The sequence below is a fragment of the Xyrauchen texanus genome, chromosome 8 (assembly GCF_025860055.1).
Source record: "Xyrauchen texanus isolate HMW12.3.18 chromosome 8, RBS_HiC_50CHRs, whole genome shotgun sequence".
Classification (NCBI taxonomy): Eukaryota; Metazoa; Chordata; class Actinopteri; order Cypriniformes; family Catostomidae; genus Xyrauchen; species Xyrauchen texanus.
In genome coordinates, this window is record NC_068283.1 from 4,227,507 (window position 1) to 4,244,317 (window position 16,811).

A 16,811-nucleotide genomic window follows, 5' to 3' on the forward strand; every position below is an offset into this window, starting at 1 on the left:
AATGTGAGGTCTAGACAAGACTTGAATCTCTAATGTTGAATCTAGTTCCACTTCCATCATATGAATACATATGTATAATATCTGGGACAGTCAATAACTCATGTACAATTTTTTTTTATTCTTGACCATTTGCAATCAAACTTCGAGCAGCCCCTGTAATATTATAAATGTCATGTAATTTGTTTATTCTATGCCTGTCTAGTAATTCCTGAGAAGGTACAACATTTACATCTCTTGAAGGTACATCACTTCAGTCTATTATGATGGACTTCAGAGGATGAACTGATGCCAACTCCAACCATAAGACATGGGATACTTCATATGCCATTGTCTGAACCTTGGATGGACCACACCGAACCTCACCGAAATTACCGGCCAGGTTGAACTACGTTCACAGCCCTGATCTCTGCCTGCATCACCTCGGTCTATTGATGGACTTCAATCTTGAAATGGAATGCATAGACTAACAATTGCCAACAAAAGCCTTCATCAGCCAATTAACAAGGACAATTGCACCTATGTGAACTTCTGTAGTTAATCCAGGATGGTCTTCAAAGACATTAGTCTTACAGTTAAAAAAAAAATCTTTGTTTAAACACTGATCCTTAACACTTACTTAGTTTAATAATTTTAAACCATGACTTTAACTATACATAAGTAATATTTACATTACATTCAAAATGTTAGCCAGAGGGGAACTGGCCCCCACAGTGAGTCTGGTTTCTCCCAAGGTTATTTTTCTCCATTAATCAACATCTTATGGAGTTTTGTGTCTTGTCACAGTCGCCTTCAGCTTGCTCACTGGGGTTATTAATACAATTATTATTTAATGACTTATTTTTAAACACGATTAACAATCGTATTTTATCTAATTACACAATGATGATTCATCGACATTATAGACATTACAGTTTTATCGTCTGTTAATACCTGATCTTCTGTAAAGCTGCTTGGAAACGATGTGTGTTGTGACAGGCGCTATACAAATAAAATTTACTTGACTTGACTTACATCACCCTCAGCTGGCCCTAGAAGTGCCTGAATTTTCTCAAATTATGTTTCTTTTATACCCAAGTGGCGGGCAGCTGCAGAAATTATGAACTTTCATTTTTCTGTCCTTTTGTTTGTTTGAGCTGAGCAGTTAATAACTTCTGCATTAAATGCATTAAAGTTTACTTTACTGACCATAAGCATATCTGCAACAAAATTAAACTTGTGACTACTCACTCCCTTCCCAGACTCTTCCTGTGTGTTAGCTTGGTTTAATCTATTTTCCATGCTGTGTCCTTGCTCACCCTGAATTTGTCTCACTGCTTGGGCATACGATACATTGTGTACTGATTTATATTTCATTGCTTGTTTTTGGGCCATGCACCCTAGAAAGGCTGTACTATGAGGCCCACCACAATTCCAACACTTGGGCCGAACACCTTCCCCACACCGACAGTCACGTTGCCATGTCCATTTTATTATTTATAAATATTTGTAAATTTCCCATACTTTAGTATTTATTTATATTTTAGATATAATAGGCCTATTTAATTTTTCAACTAATGCATGACATTAAACAGGTGGTTTACAAATGTTATGACATTACAGGTGTATGATGTTCGTTTATGATAGACGTACATAATGCAGCCTAAGGTCAGTCCAAGCCAAATAATTGCCAGAAGTGGCCCAGACCAAGTGGCCTCATCTGGCCCAGCTTTGCTGAGTTGGAATTGGCCCAGTGCTGTAACAGTGTAACTAAAAAACACATGAGGCATACCCACTGATGCCGAGTCTGAACCGCATGCGCCACTATGGTGCCGAGCTCAGGCGATTAATACATGTTACCTGGGTTGTATTACCAAATAGCCTACATATTGCAAGGGTGCAATAACATGAAGTATTTTCATAAAGTTTAATTGCACAAGTTAAATTTAAATGTGTGTGTGTGTGTATATATATATATATATATATATATATATATATATATATATATATATATATATATATATATATATATACGCATTCACATTTAGCAGGGAAATAAATTAACATGAAATCTTCAGGGATTTTTTTTCTTTTAGCAATTTTAAGCAGTGTATATCCTTCATTCCTCAAAACAATGGTCGACTGATGAGTTTCTTGAGAAAGCCGTTTTGTTTAGTTTTTTGTTTTTTTGCCATTTTTGACCTAATATTGATTTTAAGACATGCCAATTGCATACTTTGGCAACTCGAAAACAAACACAGAGACAATGTTAAACTTAATTTAATGAATCAAATAGCTTTCAACTGTGTTTGAAATAATGAAAGGTGATTTTCTAGTACCAAATTAGCTATTTAGCATGATTACTCAAGGATAAGGTGTTGGAGAGATGGCTGCTGGAAATGGGGCCTTTCTAGATTTGATCAAAAATTACTTTTTTCAAATAGTGATGGTGGTGTTTTTTACATCAGTAATGTCCCGACTATACTTTGTGATCAGTTGAATGCCACTTTGGTAAATTAAAGTACATATTTCCATCCAGAAGATATGTGGGCAAATGGCGTATGGATTGCATTACTGACTGACAGTGTATTTGATGTCCGTATATCTTCGATGTTGTACAGTGTGTTTTTGAAAATATCTTCTTTATGTCTCTGGTCCAGATGCTTTCAGTAGGTGGCAATATTGCCCTGTATTCATTTGTGAATCGCCAGTAGAGAAGAAATGAAAGAAGGAAGATGATGATGATGATGATGATGATGATGAAGAAGATTCTCCCCGCTGAATGAGAAACAATATGTGACTTTCATCGGTTTTATTTCTACAGTGACTTCACAAGTTTTATTTCCGGTGTTTATTTTCGGCGGGAGAATTGCGAGTTGTCTGTAACGCAGTAAAACTCCAGGAAACAAGTGAAATCTGTGTGACACTGTAAAGATGTTTATTAAAGAGGAGAGTGAAGATATGGCTTATCCAGAAGCATGCAGAATTAAAACCGAACACACTGACGAACAAACAGGTTGGTGTTCATTCTTCATTCTTTACATTCAGACAGTTGAACACATTTCATGACTGTAATTATAAAATAATATGAGCTGACAAATAGCCTTTCAAACACTCAAATATAGGGGATGATGTGGGAGATGCCCCTTGAAGAATGGTTACCTGGCATCATTTTTCTGATACCAATCTTTAGTGTATTTTTGTAATTTAATGTAAAATACTAAATCAAATGTATTTCCACAATTTAGTTGAATAATGACAGACAAATCTTCCCCAGTGTTCTAACTTTAAATTTTTTATTAAAAGTTAATTCTTGTTTTTTTTTTTTACACCACAAATATAAATCCATTACTGTGTCCTCAAGTGCCCAATAAACTAATAGACATACAACTTATATCCAATATAATATAATGTCACACATCACAAATTTTCAGTGACTCAAAATTAGATCAGTTAATCACATTAATTTCGATGGATAAATCTCACAAATGTTGATGTTAAGGTGAAATTTATACAGTTTAGGGATGGGTATTTTCAAGTAATTTTCTAGTCGAGTACTCTAACCCAATTAGAGTTATCGATTACTTGTAAATTAAAATGTCATTTAAAAATAACAAGTATTGAATAATACATAAAATGTATGTTTTTTTGTTGTTGTTTTTTCACAAACTACCATCAACCAAGTTACAAAAAGTTACAAAAAAAGAAAAGCATAGTTTGTTGAAGTTATAATTTGCATTCATAAAAATGGGGGGGGGGGTTAAAAATAGTATTTCTTAAAATGTATATTAAGAAATAAAAATAAAATTATTTTTCATAATAAAATTACAAATACTCTGCGATACGTTTTGCGAGAGCCCGCTAAAATTCTCAAGGGACTGCAAAGTTTTGCAAGGAATTAAATGCGCTAAATTTACTCGCATATGTGAGTGATTCACTCACTATGTAGAGGGATACTAAACCAAACCGATCAAATCAGTCTAAATTAAAAAAAAATATCTTGATACTGCTCATCAACACTCTCTGTCAACTCGAGCTTTGATCCTGAATTTAAGATTAGTTCACACTAGGACTGGGTGGTATATCTACTTTTTAAGGTATATCGATATATTTTCAAACGAGATATAGGACGAGACAATACCATTTATATAAATATAGATTGATTTGGGTTACATAAGCTGTTTCTTCCGTAAAGCCATGCCAGTGTTTGCATCACTCCTCTCACACTCTCCACGCAACCCCGCCCCCACTCTCCCTACTCTTTAATTAGTAGCATTCCTCATTTCTAAACGAAGTGGTTTCATTTTGGCCCCTCTCTTCCTCTTTTCATGCAAAGAAAGGGATTATGTCTTTGTTATTGCACTACCCGTACGGCTAGTGAACACAGCTTGTGCGCATGATCAGCAGCACAGCACAATAGTAGACAATTTCCCATAGCATCGGTAACTTATACAGCGTTGAAGTGACTGACCTGAAAAGGAACAGTCCGGTTATAACTGTACCTTGGTTCCCTGAAAATAAAAAAACAAGACAATTGCGTATGCTTGTCGCTCTACTGATTTGTCATTGTAAAGGGACCGAGAGATGCTCTCTCTTCCTTTCAGTCGGAAATCCTGATGGCATCAGGGGTGGAGTGTCAAATGTCATCTGCCAATAGATTGGCTTGATTTTTAAAGGCTTCACAGATCGCCACTCCTGGGTGGAGTTTTCTCATAGCGTCAGCAACAGAGACAGCATCTTGTGATGGAAGGCATTTTGAATGATCTGCCAATAATTCTGAAGATGACAAACTCTTTGGTTCTGATTAAAAAATAACATGAAATATTTCCAACAAGAATGGACTTGTCAAGTAGAATACTCTTCACACTACCAAATCAATGGGTTTGGTAAAACTTTACAATAAGGTTGTATTCATTAAAGGAATAGTTCACCAAAAATGAAAATTCTCTCATAATTTACCCAGATGTGTATGACTTTGTTTCTTCTGCAGAACACGAATGAAGATTTTTAGAAGAAAATTTCAACTCCCTACAATGCAAGGGAATGGTGACCAAAACTTTAAAGCTCAAAAAATCACAAAGGAAGCATATAAATAATCCATAATACTCCTGTGGTTTAATCCATGTCTTCTAAAGCAATGCAATCGGTTTTGAGTGAGAACAGACCAAAATAAAATTTATTTTTCACTATAAATCTTGAAATCAGCAGTATCCTTCCCAATCAAGATTTCAAGCTTGTTACTAAACCATCTAGCTGTCTGTGCATGCATCATGCCACATTCCTGTGTTGTCTGCCTTATGTTCTCTGTTTCACTAATCACGTTTATGTCACGTTTCCTTTTTGTCCGCTCCGTTTTTTCCGTTTCACCCGTCACCCATCCAGTTCCATGTCACGTTTTCCCTGTTGTCTGTCCTGAGTCTCACTTTCCGTGTGTGAAACTGCACTTCCCACAATTCCCGGATCACGCTGCCAGCCCTGATCACTGTGTTATTGTCCGCACCTGTCTGTTATTTTGTCGTTACCTTGTCTGTTTATTTAAACCCCGCTCTCTCCCCTTCCCGTTGTCGTTCGTTGATGTTCCATGTCTCCACTTATGTATTGTTTGACTCTCTCTTCGTGTTTCCTGCCTGTCTGTCAGCCCGTTCATGGTTACCCCGTTATCTGTCCGCCCAAGGTTACCCTGTCGTTCTCCGCCCTCCGTTTCCTCTTGTATTTAGTTTGCCTTTTTCCCATCGAGGACTTTCTTTTGTTCCTGTGTTTTGTTTATTCTGTTCTTTTGTATCAATAAAGCCCGCATTTGGATCCATACTCCCGTCTGCCTTCTCCTACTTCCACAATTCATAACACATCAAGCATTAAGAAGTGTAGTTGAGCTGGAATCCTGATTGTGCCTAGGAACTGCAGTCAGATGTAAAGTGTAAAATTGATTCACATTTAGGTCTGCTCCCACCAAAAACTGTTTGTGTCACTTCTGAAGTTTGAGTTTGAGAAAAGCGCTATATAAATGTAAGTTGTTGTTGTTGAAGACATTAATTAAATCACTGGAGTCATATCATAAAATCCAGTCATAAAAATGGAATTAACTGTAAAATGTGTCATATCCTGGGATTTGACATATTTGAGATCAAATGAATGTATGAATATACAATCAAATTAAGATTGTGATGTATCCTAATATTATGAATTAATGAAGTAAATACAGTTGAAGTTTACATACAATTAGGTTGAAGTCATTAAAACTATGTTTTAACAACTCCACAGATTTCATATTATCAAATTATAGTTTAGGCAAGTCGTTTAGGACATCTACTTTGTGCATGACATAAGTCATTTTTCCAACAATTGTTAACAGACAGATTGTTTCACATTTAATTTACTATATCACAATTCCAGTGGGTCAGATGTATACATACACTAAGTTAACTGTGCCTTTAAGCAGCTTGGAAAATTCCAGAAAATGATGGCAAGCCTTTAAGTAATTGGACAATTAGCTTCTGATAGGTTAATTGGAGTCAATTGGAGGTGTACTTGTGGATTTACTTTAAGGTCTACCTTCAAACTCAGTGCCTCTTTGCTTGACATCATGGGAAAATCAAAAGAAATCAGCCAAGACCTCAGAAAAAGAATTGTGGATGTCCTCAAGACTGGTTCATCCTTGGGAGCAATTTCCAAAATGCCTGAAGGTACCACATTCATCTGTACAAACAATAGTACACAAGTATAAACACCATGGTACCAAACAGCCATCATACTGCTCAGGAAGTAGACACATTCTGTCTCCTAGAGATGAACATAGTTTGGTGCGAAACGTGCAAATCAATCCCAGAACAACAGCAAAGAACCTTGTGAAGATGCTGGAGGAAACAGGTAGACAAGTATCTATATCCACAGTCAAACGAGTCCGATATCGACATAACCTGAAAGCCTGCTCAGCAAGGAAAAATCCACTGCCCCAAAACCACCATAAAAAACCAGACTATAGTTTGCAAGTGCACATTTTTGGAGAATTGCCCTCAGGTCTGATGAAACAAACATTTTACTGTTTGGCCATAATGACCATTGTTATGTTTGGAGGAGAAAGGGTGAGGCTTGCAAGCCGAAGATCACCATCCCAACCGTGAAGCATGGGGGTGGCAGCATCATGTTGTGGGGGTGCTTTGCTGCAGAAGGCACTGGTGCACTTCACAAAATAGATGGCATCATGTGGAAGGAATATATTGAAGGATATATTGGATATATTGAAGCAACATCACAAGACATCAGCAAGATAAAGCTTGGTCGCAAATGGGTCTTCCAAATGTACAAAGACCCCAAGCATACATGTTCCTCCAAAGTTGTGGCAAAATGGCTTAAGGACAACAACGTCAAGGTACTGGAGTGACCAGCACAAAGCCCTGAACTCAATTCTCTACAGTTATTCATGACATTAGTGATCCTAACTGACCTAAGACAGGGAATTTCTTTCTTCGATTATATGACAGCAATTGTGTAAAACTGAGTTTAAATGTATATTAAAGTGTATGTAAACTTCTGACTTCAACTGTATATAGTCTGCATGTGCTGCACGCTTCAAAGTGAATGTGAGCTGTCATCAAAAACATGAATGAAATGTGGTTCAAGTGTTTCCAAAAAATTTAAAATTCAACTAATCTAGATGCATGAAAGTTAAGAAATTGCTAAAGAAATCTTTTTTTACATTACAGTAAATTTTAATATTTAATGTAGTAGTAATAATAATCTGTCTGTCTATCTCTATATCTATCTATTTTGTACAAATTATTTTACAATTGTTGGACTGTGCTAACTTTAGAATCAGTCTTGCAATCTGCTGTGGTTGGATGCAGTAGTCAAGCAATTTTTATGCATTTTTGTTCTTTATCCTCAATATCGAAGCAGCAGCATTTTAAGATGTGAAATATTTAAATAAATTAAAGATACATAAATATGATGTCCCAGTTGCAATCACAATATGACAAAAAAAAATTGTGAATTTGTGAAACAATTGTGAATTTCTAATTTGTTAACTTGAATCTACATGAGCAAAACACTTATTTTTGTTTTAATCTTTAGTATATTAAATATGATTTAAAAATAGATACTTGAACCCTGATGATTTCTTCCATTCCATTTTATTGATGGTCACTTATATTGCCTTTCATTGATATTTTCTTTTTAGACTTGATGGGAATGAAAGAGGAACATCAAAAGCCGATAGAAGTGAAAGAAGAAAGTCAAGAACTGAATGAAGTGAAGGAGGAACATCAGTATCAGAATCCTCATCATTTCATAACTGGAGAAAAATATTTTAGTTGCTCACAGACAGAAGCATTTTCACAGAAGAATTCCTCACAAAATAAAACTCAACCAGAAGATTCCTTCACATGTCCTCAGTATGGAAAGAGATTTACACGAAAAGAAAGTCTTCAGAAACATAAAATGTTTCACACTGGAGAAAAGCCTTTCACGTACCTTCAGTGTGGTAATAGTTTCACATGTAAAGGATCCCTTAATGTGCACATCCTAATTCACACTGGAGAGAAACCTTTCACATGCCATCAGTGTGGAAAGAGTTTCAGAGTGAAAGGAAAACTTAAAAAGCACATGAGAATTCACACAGGAGATAGACCTTACACATGCCTTCAGTGTGGAAATGGTTACATAGACAAATTATCCCTTAAAAGACACATGCTATTTCACACTGGAGAAAAGCCTTTCACGTGCCCTCAGTGTGGAAAGAGTTTCACACAGAAAGGAAAACTTAAAAAGCACATGAGAATTCACACTGGAGAGAGGCCTTTTGCATGCCTTCAGTGTGGGAAGAGTTACATAGAGAAATTAGCCCTTAAAAGACACATGCTATTTCACACTGGAGAGAAGCCTTTTAAATGCCTTCTGTGTGGTAATAGTTTCACGTCTGTAGGATCCCTTAAAGAGCACATGAGAATTCACACTGGAGAGAAACCTTTCACATGCCATCAGTGTGGGAAGAGTTTTGCACACAGATCCGGCCTTAAAGATCATGTAAGGTGTCACACCGGAGAGAAGCCTTACACATGCCATCAGTGTGGAAGAAGCTTCACGAATAGAGGAGGCCGATATACTCATATGAGAAGTCACACTGGAGAGAAGCCTTTTGTATGCTCTCAGTGTGGGAAGAGTTTTTTGCGTAAAGCATGCCTTGGCATTCACATGAGAATTCACACTGGAGAGAGGCCTTATGCATGCTTTCAGTGTGGAAAGTGTTTCATTCAGTCAAATGCCTTAAAACAACATGAGAAATTGCATACAAGAGAGAAGTCAAAGCAGTGACCTTAATGTGGGAAAGTTTCCGTCAAGTCATCATAGTAAAAAAACTTTGCTCAGAGTAATTTGCAGGTAATCATTGATGGATCTATATGTGTTTTCTTATTATATTAATACATTTTCTATTTTTCTTTATACTACAAGGTGCAAGTAACATGTAATCTGAGCGGTGACTGAGGGTCTGTATATCAGGAATGCAATAACAGAGATTCCAGAGAACATTCATTTATATTGTACTGCATTTATTACATAATTAAACAACTATATTATAACCACTTGATTTTATAAAAATTCAGTCATTGTTTTTCATGTGATTTTCATGTACTGACCTTGTCTTGACTGTTTGTGTGTGTGTGTGTGTCTCTCTGAAGATTAGCAGGCACATCTCACAAGATTTGTGTGACTTTGGTCATGCCCTAGTTAGGGGAATATAAGACGCAGCTGTTGTTTTGTTGTTCAGTTCACTTGTTCTCCATTTCTTCATTTTTGTATACCAGTTTTGTTCTTGCTTGAGCACTAATGAAAGCCACTCTTCTTAAGCCCTTCATCCTCTGCCTTCTGTTGTCGTCTTTTTGGCTTAAGAGAGAAACATTACTGATCTATGTATTATGATACAACATGGCGCCGCAGATGGCCGCCTCGGTGTGGAGCTCTTCAATTCTTTTGTTGTTTTTGTTAGTTTGTCCTGTGTTTAGCAATCTTTTACCAATCAGTTTTACCAGGGACGAACTGCTGAACATTCAGCAGCACATACCAGATAATCTTTTCCCGGTTTTTCAATATTCGGACGTTTTGCTGGACATTTTAGTTGGAGGCGCTGCTGTGTTGTTTAGATGCGCTCACGAGGCGCAGGCGAGGGAGACGAGCTGGCGGCTGGTTAAACTCCGTCAGCGCGGCGTTCGAACAGCACTGCCGAGCATTCATCTCGCGAATCTCCGCTCTCTTCCCAACAAAGCGGACGAACTACATCTCCTCACACATACTAATAAGGACTTTTCAAACTCTGCTGCACTGTGCTTCACTGAAACCTGGTTGAGTGAAGCCATTCGGACAGCGCATTACATCTGCCGGGCTTCCAGCTGTTCAGAGCGGATCGCATCGCGGAGTTAGCGGGGAAAACGAGAGGTGGTGGAACATGCTTTTACATCAACGAAAGTTGGTGTACAGATGTAACAACACTAAAGAGGATGTGCTGTCCTAATCTGGAAGCGCTCTTTATTAACTGTAAGCCGTTCTACTCGCCGCGGGAGTTTTCTTCGTTTATTCTGGTGAGTGTTTACATTCCTCCAAACGCGTCTGGGAACTTAGCGCTGCAACAGCTGGCTGATCAAATCTCAGACACAGAACAACAATACCCGGACTCAGTCATTATTATTCTTGGGGACTTTAACAAAACAAATCTCACACGCTGAACTGCCCAAATACAGACAGCACATTACATGCCCCACCAGAGACAGGAATATACTGGACCACTGCTATACTACATTAAAGGATGCATATCGCTCTGTCCCACGTGCAGCTTTGGGTCTCTCTGATCACTGTCTGGTTCATCTTCTCCCGACCTACAGGCAGAAATTAAAATCAACCAAGCCAGTTGTAAGGACTATAAGGAGATGGACTATTGAAGCAGAGCTGGAACTACAAGCCTGCTTTGACTGCACTGATTGGAGTGTTTTTGAAGCTGCAGCTACAGACCTGGACGAGCTCACAGATACTGTTACATCATACATCAGTTTCTGTGAGGATATGTGCATCCCTACTAGGACATTTTTGTCATTCAACAATGATAAACCATGGTTCACAGGAAGGCTCAGACAGCTTCGTCATGCCAAAGAGGAGGCTTACAGGGGTGGGGATAGAGTCTTGTATAATCAGGCCAGGAACACACTGAATAGGGAAATCAGAGTGGCTAAAGAAGCTACTCTGAGAAGCTGAAAAACAAGTTTTCAGCTAACGACCCAGCATCAGTGTGGAGTGGCCTGAAACAACTTACTAATTACAGGACTCCTACCCCCAACCCTGTGGCGGACCAACGACTGGCTGGCGACCTGAATGTGTTTTACTGCAGATTTGAAAGGCCCGATTTCACACCCCACATGCACTCGGACCTTCATTTCACACAACCATTAACACCTCCTGCAACCCCCTCCTCCCCCTCCTGCTACACTACCTGCACTAAAGATCTGTGAGGGCGATGTGTGCCGTGTCTTTCGGAAGCAAAGGACAAGGAAGGCTCCAGGACCAGATGGCATCTCACCAGCTTGCCTTCGTTCCTGTGCTAACCAACTGGCCCCCATCTTCACTCAGATCTTCAATAGATCACTGGAGCAATGTGAAGTCCCATGCTGCTTCAAGCGCTCAGTCATTATCCCCGTCCCTAAGAAACCAAAAATCACAGGACTTAATGACTACAGACCTGTAAGCCCTGACATCTGTGGTCATGAAGTCATTTGAGAACTGGTGTTGGCCCACCTGAAGGACATCACTGGACCCTTTCTGGACCCCCTTCAATTTGCTTATCGAGCAAACAGGTCTGTGGATGATGCAGTCAACATGGGTTTGCATCATATCCTGCAACATCTGGACAGACCGGGGACATACGCTAAGGATCCTTTTTGTGGACTTCAGCTCGGCTTTCAACACAATCATACCAGATATACTCGGACTAAGTTAAACCAACTCCCTGTTCCCACCTCTACCTGTCAGTGGATTACCAGCTTTCTGGCCGGACAGGCAGCAGCTTGTGAGGCAGGGAAAATTCACTTCCACCACCTGTACCATCAGCACTGGTGCCCCCAGGGATGTGTGCTCTCCCCACTACTCTTCTCCTGTACACCAATGACTGCACCACCAAGGACCACTCTGTCAAGCTCCTGAAGTTTGCAGGCGACACCACTGTCATCGGCCTCATCCGAGATGATGATGAGTCTGCGTATAGAAAGGAGGTTGAGCGGCTAGCTGTCTGGTGCAGTCAAAACTAACCTGGAGCTGAACACGCTCAAAACAGTGGAGATGATTGTGGACTTTAGGAGGAACACCCCAACATTGTCCCCCCTCACCATTCTAAACAGCACTGTGTCAGCAGTGGAGTCATTCAGGTTCCTGGGCACTACCATCTCACAGGACCTGAAGTGGGAGATACACATCGACTCCATTGTGAAAAAGGCCCAGCAGAGGTTGTACTTCCTTAGCCAACTGAGGAAATTCAACCTGCCACCAGTGCTGCTGAAACAGTTCTACTCAGCGGTCATTGAGTCTGTCCTCTGCACTTCAGTAACTGTCTGGTTTGGTGCAGCCACGAAATTAGACATCAGAAGACTACAAAGGACAGTTCGGTCTGCTGAGAGGATTATTGGTTGCCCCTGCCCTCCCTTCAAGAACTATACACTTCCAGAGTGAGGAAAAAGGCTGGTAAAATCACTCTGGACCCCACTCACCCTGCCCACTACCTTTTTGAACTGTTGCCTTCTGGCCGGCTTCAGAGCACTGAGCACCAGAACACGTCAGACACAGGAACAGTTTTTTCCCTCAGGCCATCCATCTAATGAACAGTTAAATTACCCCCATTGAGCAATAATTATGTGCAATACACAGTTTAATTTTAATTTAAATTATAATATTCAACTTATCCACTTCTGCCATTACTTACATTGCTCTGTACATAATATACTGTTTTTGTTCTTTATATACAGATTGTATTAGATTTGCACTACGTGTGTGTATGTGGGTATGTATGAAGGTGAGTTTATGTACGTATATGTATAATTATTTATTTTGTGTTCTTTTTTGTTTTTAATTACCTATGCCTTGCTGCTGTTTTTTTTGGTATTGTTTGTATTGTTGTTGACTGGAAGCTCCTGTCACCTAGACAAATTCCTTGTATGTGTAAGCATACTTGGCAATAAAGCTGATTCTGATTCTGATTCTGATCTAACACTCTCAGTGTGGGAAGAGTTTTGTGTGTTAAGGATGCCTTGGCATTCACATGATAATTCACACAGGAGAGAGGCCTTACACATGCTTTCAGTGTGGAAAGAGTTTCATTCAGTGTAACACCTTAAACTTACTAGAGAGAAGTCAAAGCAGTGACTTTAATGTGGGAAAATGTCCGTCAAGACATTATAGTAAAAGGACTGCTCAAAGTAATTTGCAGGTAATGGTGTATCATTGGTATTAAATTAAGCATTGCATCTAATAGGCTCATTTGCTATAATGTATTACCTGTAGTGATTAATCAGCTGTCCTTCTTCGTAAGAGATAGTAGGAAGTAGAGCTACAAAGGGCTAAAAAATTATATATATATATATATATATATATATATATATATATATATATCAGTATGTAGTTTGACATGTTGTGTATTCGGAGTAGGGATGTGCGGAACGACTAATTTCACTTACGTTTAAACAAAAATTTTTAAGTCGACTTGTCTAAACAGAAACCAACCTTCAGAAAACAGTAATACATTTTTTTTTGCGAACCATTTAAAATACTTAATCTATTCCAAATCCGACACTAAATTCCACTGAAAAGGGCATTTATCTGCAACATGCTCACCTTGCATTATGATCATTTTACATTAAATATAGAACGCAGACATGCTTTCACTGAATCAATGTTAGCGAATATTTAAGTCATATTTATTGAAAACAATTGAATGAATAGTGCAAGACTAATAGAGCAAGCACAGCCTGTTCAAAGTGGAATTCACCAAGTAAAAGTTACTTAACATATTAAAACAGTCAGGACATTGTTGAAAATAAGTAACAGGTAAGCTAAGCCAAATCTACGAGCAAAATTTTTTATCTCGCATATTTCACTACGATCAGTATAGCCATCGATCTAATATGACAGCTGTTTGGTAAATAACGTTAACCAATAACCGTTACAATGTAAAATAAAAAAGTAGCTATAGGATAGAAAAAATAGTCTAAGATAAACCTAATGTATTCTAAACATGACGTGCACACAGAATAAAAGACAGTTTAACCCATTAAGCAGTCAGCACATCATTGAAAATGGTCTTCATCCCTAATCTGCAGATTAAAAAAATGACCTACCAAGCCTAAAACAGTCATTTTCTAGGCTACTTACTGAAAAGCTTACACTTTTTGATAAGCAAAATTAACACGTCGACATGGTCCAGTGAAAGACGGGACTTGACTCACCTGAGGCGATTATTCTGCATTTGAAAAAGCCTGCAAAGTGGAAAAATAACATACAGGCATGCACAGATATAAAGAAGACTCCATCCATCCATCCATCTTCAACCGCTTATCCGAAGTCGGGTCGCGGGGGCAGCTGCTCCAGCAGGGGGCCCCAAACTTCCCTATCCCGAGCCACATTAACCAGCTCTGACTGGGCGACCCCGAGGCGTTCCCAGGCCAGTGTGGAGATGTAATCTCTCCACCTAGTCCTGGGTCTTCCCGAGGCCTCCTCCCAGCTGGACGTGCCTGAAACACCTCCCTAGGGAGGCGGCCAGGGGCATCCTTACCAGATGCCCAAACCACCTCAACTGACTCCTTTCAACGCAAAGGAGCAGCGGCTCTACTCCGAGCTCCTCACGGATGACTGAGCTCCTCACCCTATCTCTAAGGGAGAAGCCCGCCACCCTTATGAGGAAGCCCATTTCGGCCGCTTGTACTCGCGACCTAGTTCTTTCGGTCATGACCCAACCTTCATGACCATAGGTGAGGGTAGGAACAAAAATTGACCGGTAGATCGAGAGCTTTGCCTTTCGGCTCAGCTCTCTTTTCGTGACAACGGTGCGATAGAGCGAGTGCAATACCGCCCCTGCTGCCCCGACTCTCCGGCCAACCTCCCGCTCCATTGTCCCCTCACTCGTGAACAAGACCCCGAGGTACTTGAACTCCTTCACTTGGGGCAAAACTTCATTCCCTACCTGGAGTACGCACTCCATCGGTTTCCTGCTGAGAACTAGGGATGCACCGATACCACTTTTTTGGAAAACGAGTACGAGTACGAGTACTTGCATTTCAGTACTCGCCGATACCAATACAGAGTACTTAATAAAAAAAACATGATTTAAATTTACAGGTAACAGCTTTAGTCATATAATTTAACAAAAAAAAACAAGGGACTAGTTTGGAATTAAGAACATTTATTTAAAATGAAAAGCATGTTGTATGCAACATATTACAGAATAAATAATTATAAAAAAAATTTAAACAGTGACAGTGCAACTCAAGTATTTTTTTCAGTTTGTTGTAAACTCTGCCGCTTTGGACAACACCGTGGTATCGGTCCCCGGTATCGGGGGACTTTTAACGAGTACGAGTACTTTAGAAAATGTGGTATCGAGGCCGATACCAGATACCGGTATCGGTATCGGTGCATCCCTACTGAGAACCATGGCCTCAGATTTAGAGGTGCTAATCCTCATCCCAGCTGCTTCACACTCGACTGCCAAGCGATCCAGTGAGAGCTGAAGGTCATGGACCGATGATGACATGAAGACAACATCATCTGCAAAAAGCAGCGATGAGATCCCCAGCCCACCGAACCGCACACCTTCCCCACCCATAAAGAAGACTCAAATGAAGAAAATATCCATAGGGACTTTCAGACCGATTCCTGCCCGTGCTTCTTCCCTCTCTCACTCCCGGCACGCACAGAAAAATGCCCTCTCGCAAGACAAGAAAACTTGCAGCAGAAAAATCTGATTTCCAAATGTTTGGAAGTCCCAGCATGAGGTGAAATTAAACTTGGAATCTGCTCCAGAAATCCACTTTGTTTTTTGTTTGTTTTGTTTTTTGGATTTTTTCCCCAATTTGGCATGTCCAATTCGCAATGCGCTCTAGGTCCTCGTAGTGGCGTAGTGACTCGCCTCAATCCTGGTGGCGGAGGATGAATGTCAGTTGCCTCCATGTCTGAGACAGTCAATCTTATCACATGGCTTGTTGAGCGCGTTACCACGGAGACATAGCGTGTGTGGAGGCTTCATGCTATTCTCCGCATCAACCATGCACAACTCTCCATGCGCCCCACCAAGAGCGAGATCCACATTATAGTGACCACGAGGAGGTTACCCCAATGTGACTCTACCCACCCTAGCAACTGGGCCAATTGGTTACTTTGGAGCCTGACTGGAGTCACTCAGCACACCCTGGATTCGAACTTGTGACTCCAGGTTTGGTAGTCAGCGTCTTTACTTGCTGAGCTTCCCAGGCCAAAATAATATTTGTATTATTAATTCTATTTAAAAAATTTAACATTAATATGACAGTAATTTAAGTGCAACCTCTATAAAAAATATAAAGCCAAACGTAAATGTGTAAAAATGTTGATCAGTTGATCAGTGGGGGGAAATAATTACCGACTAGTAATTCCAGTGTCGACTAACAGCATCAGAACCGTTTAGTCGACTAGTCTCACACATCCCTACTTCTGAGATGCTACTCTACAATTGTACAATTGGGTTTTCTGTCAGCTCAAACCAGTCTAGCCATTCTCCGTTTACCTCTCTCATCAACAAGGTGTTTCCATCCGCAGAACTGCTGCTCACTGGATGT

General features: G+C 39.7%; 1 protein-coding gene across 2 annotated transcripts; it reads left to right on the forward strand.

Annotated features, from left to right (window-relative positions):
- Positions 1 to 2,706: 2,706 nt before the first annotated feature.
- On the forward strand, positions 2,707 to 10,092 carry LOC127647420 (gastrula zinc finger protein XlCGF57.1-like). 2 transcript variants are annotated; one of them, XM_052131639.1, is made up of 3 exons: positions 2,707 to 2,992; positions 8,153 to 9,320; positions 9,424 to 9,458. In XM_052131639.1, the coding sequence occupies exons 1-2, from the start codon at positions 2,911 to 2,913 to the stop codon at positions 9,283 to 9,285; spliced, it is 1,215 nt and encodes a 404-aa protein (XP_051987599.1). In that variant the 5' UTR covers positions 2,707 to 2,910; the 3' UTR covers positions 9,286 to 9,320; positions 9,424 to 9,458. The 2 variants fall into 2 exon arrangements, with proteins under 2 accessions (XP_051987599.1, XP_051987597.1); XM_052131637.1 differs by having other exon boundaries at positions 8,153 to 10,092.
- The last annotated feature ends 6,719 nt before the right edge of the window (positions 10,093 to 16,811 follow it).

Bases quoted from the DNA above. Each gene is read 5' to 3' on its own strand.
- LOC127647420 (XM_052131637.1), top strand. From the start codon at position 2,911: ATGTTTATTAAAGAGGAGAGTGAAGATATGGCTTATCCAGAAGCATGC. The intron at 2,993-8,152 runs GTTGGTGTTCAT...TTTTCTTTTTAG, and splicing joins ACACACTGACGAACAAACAG to ACTTGATGGGAATGAAAGAG.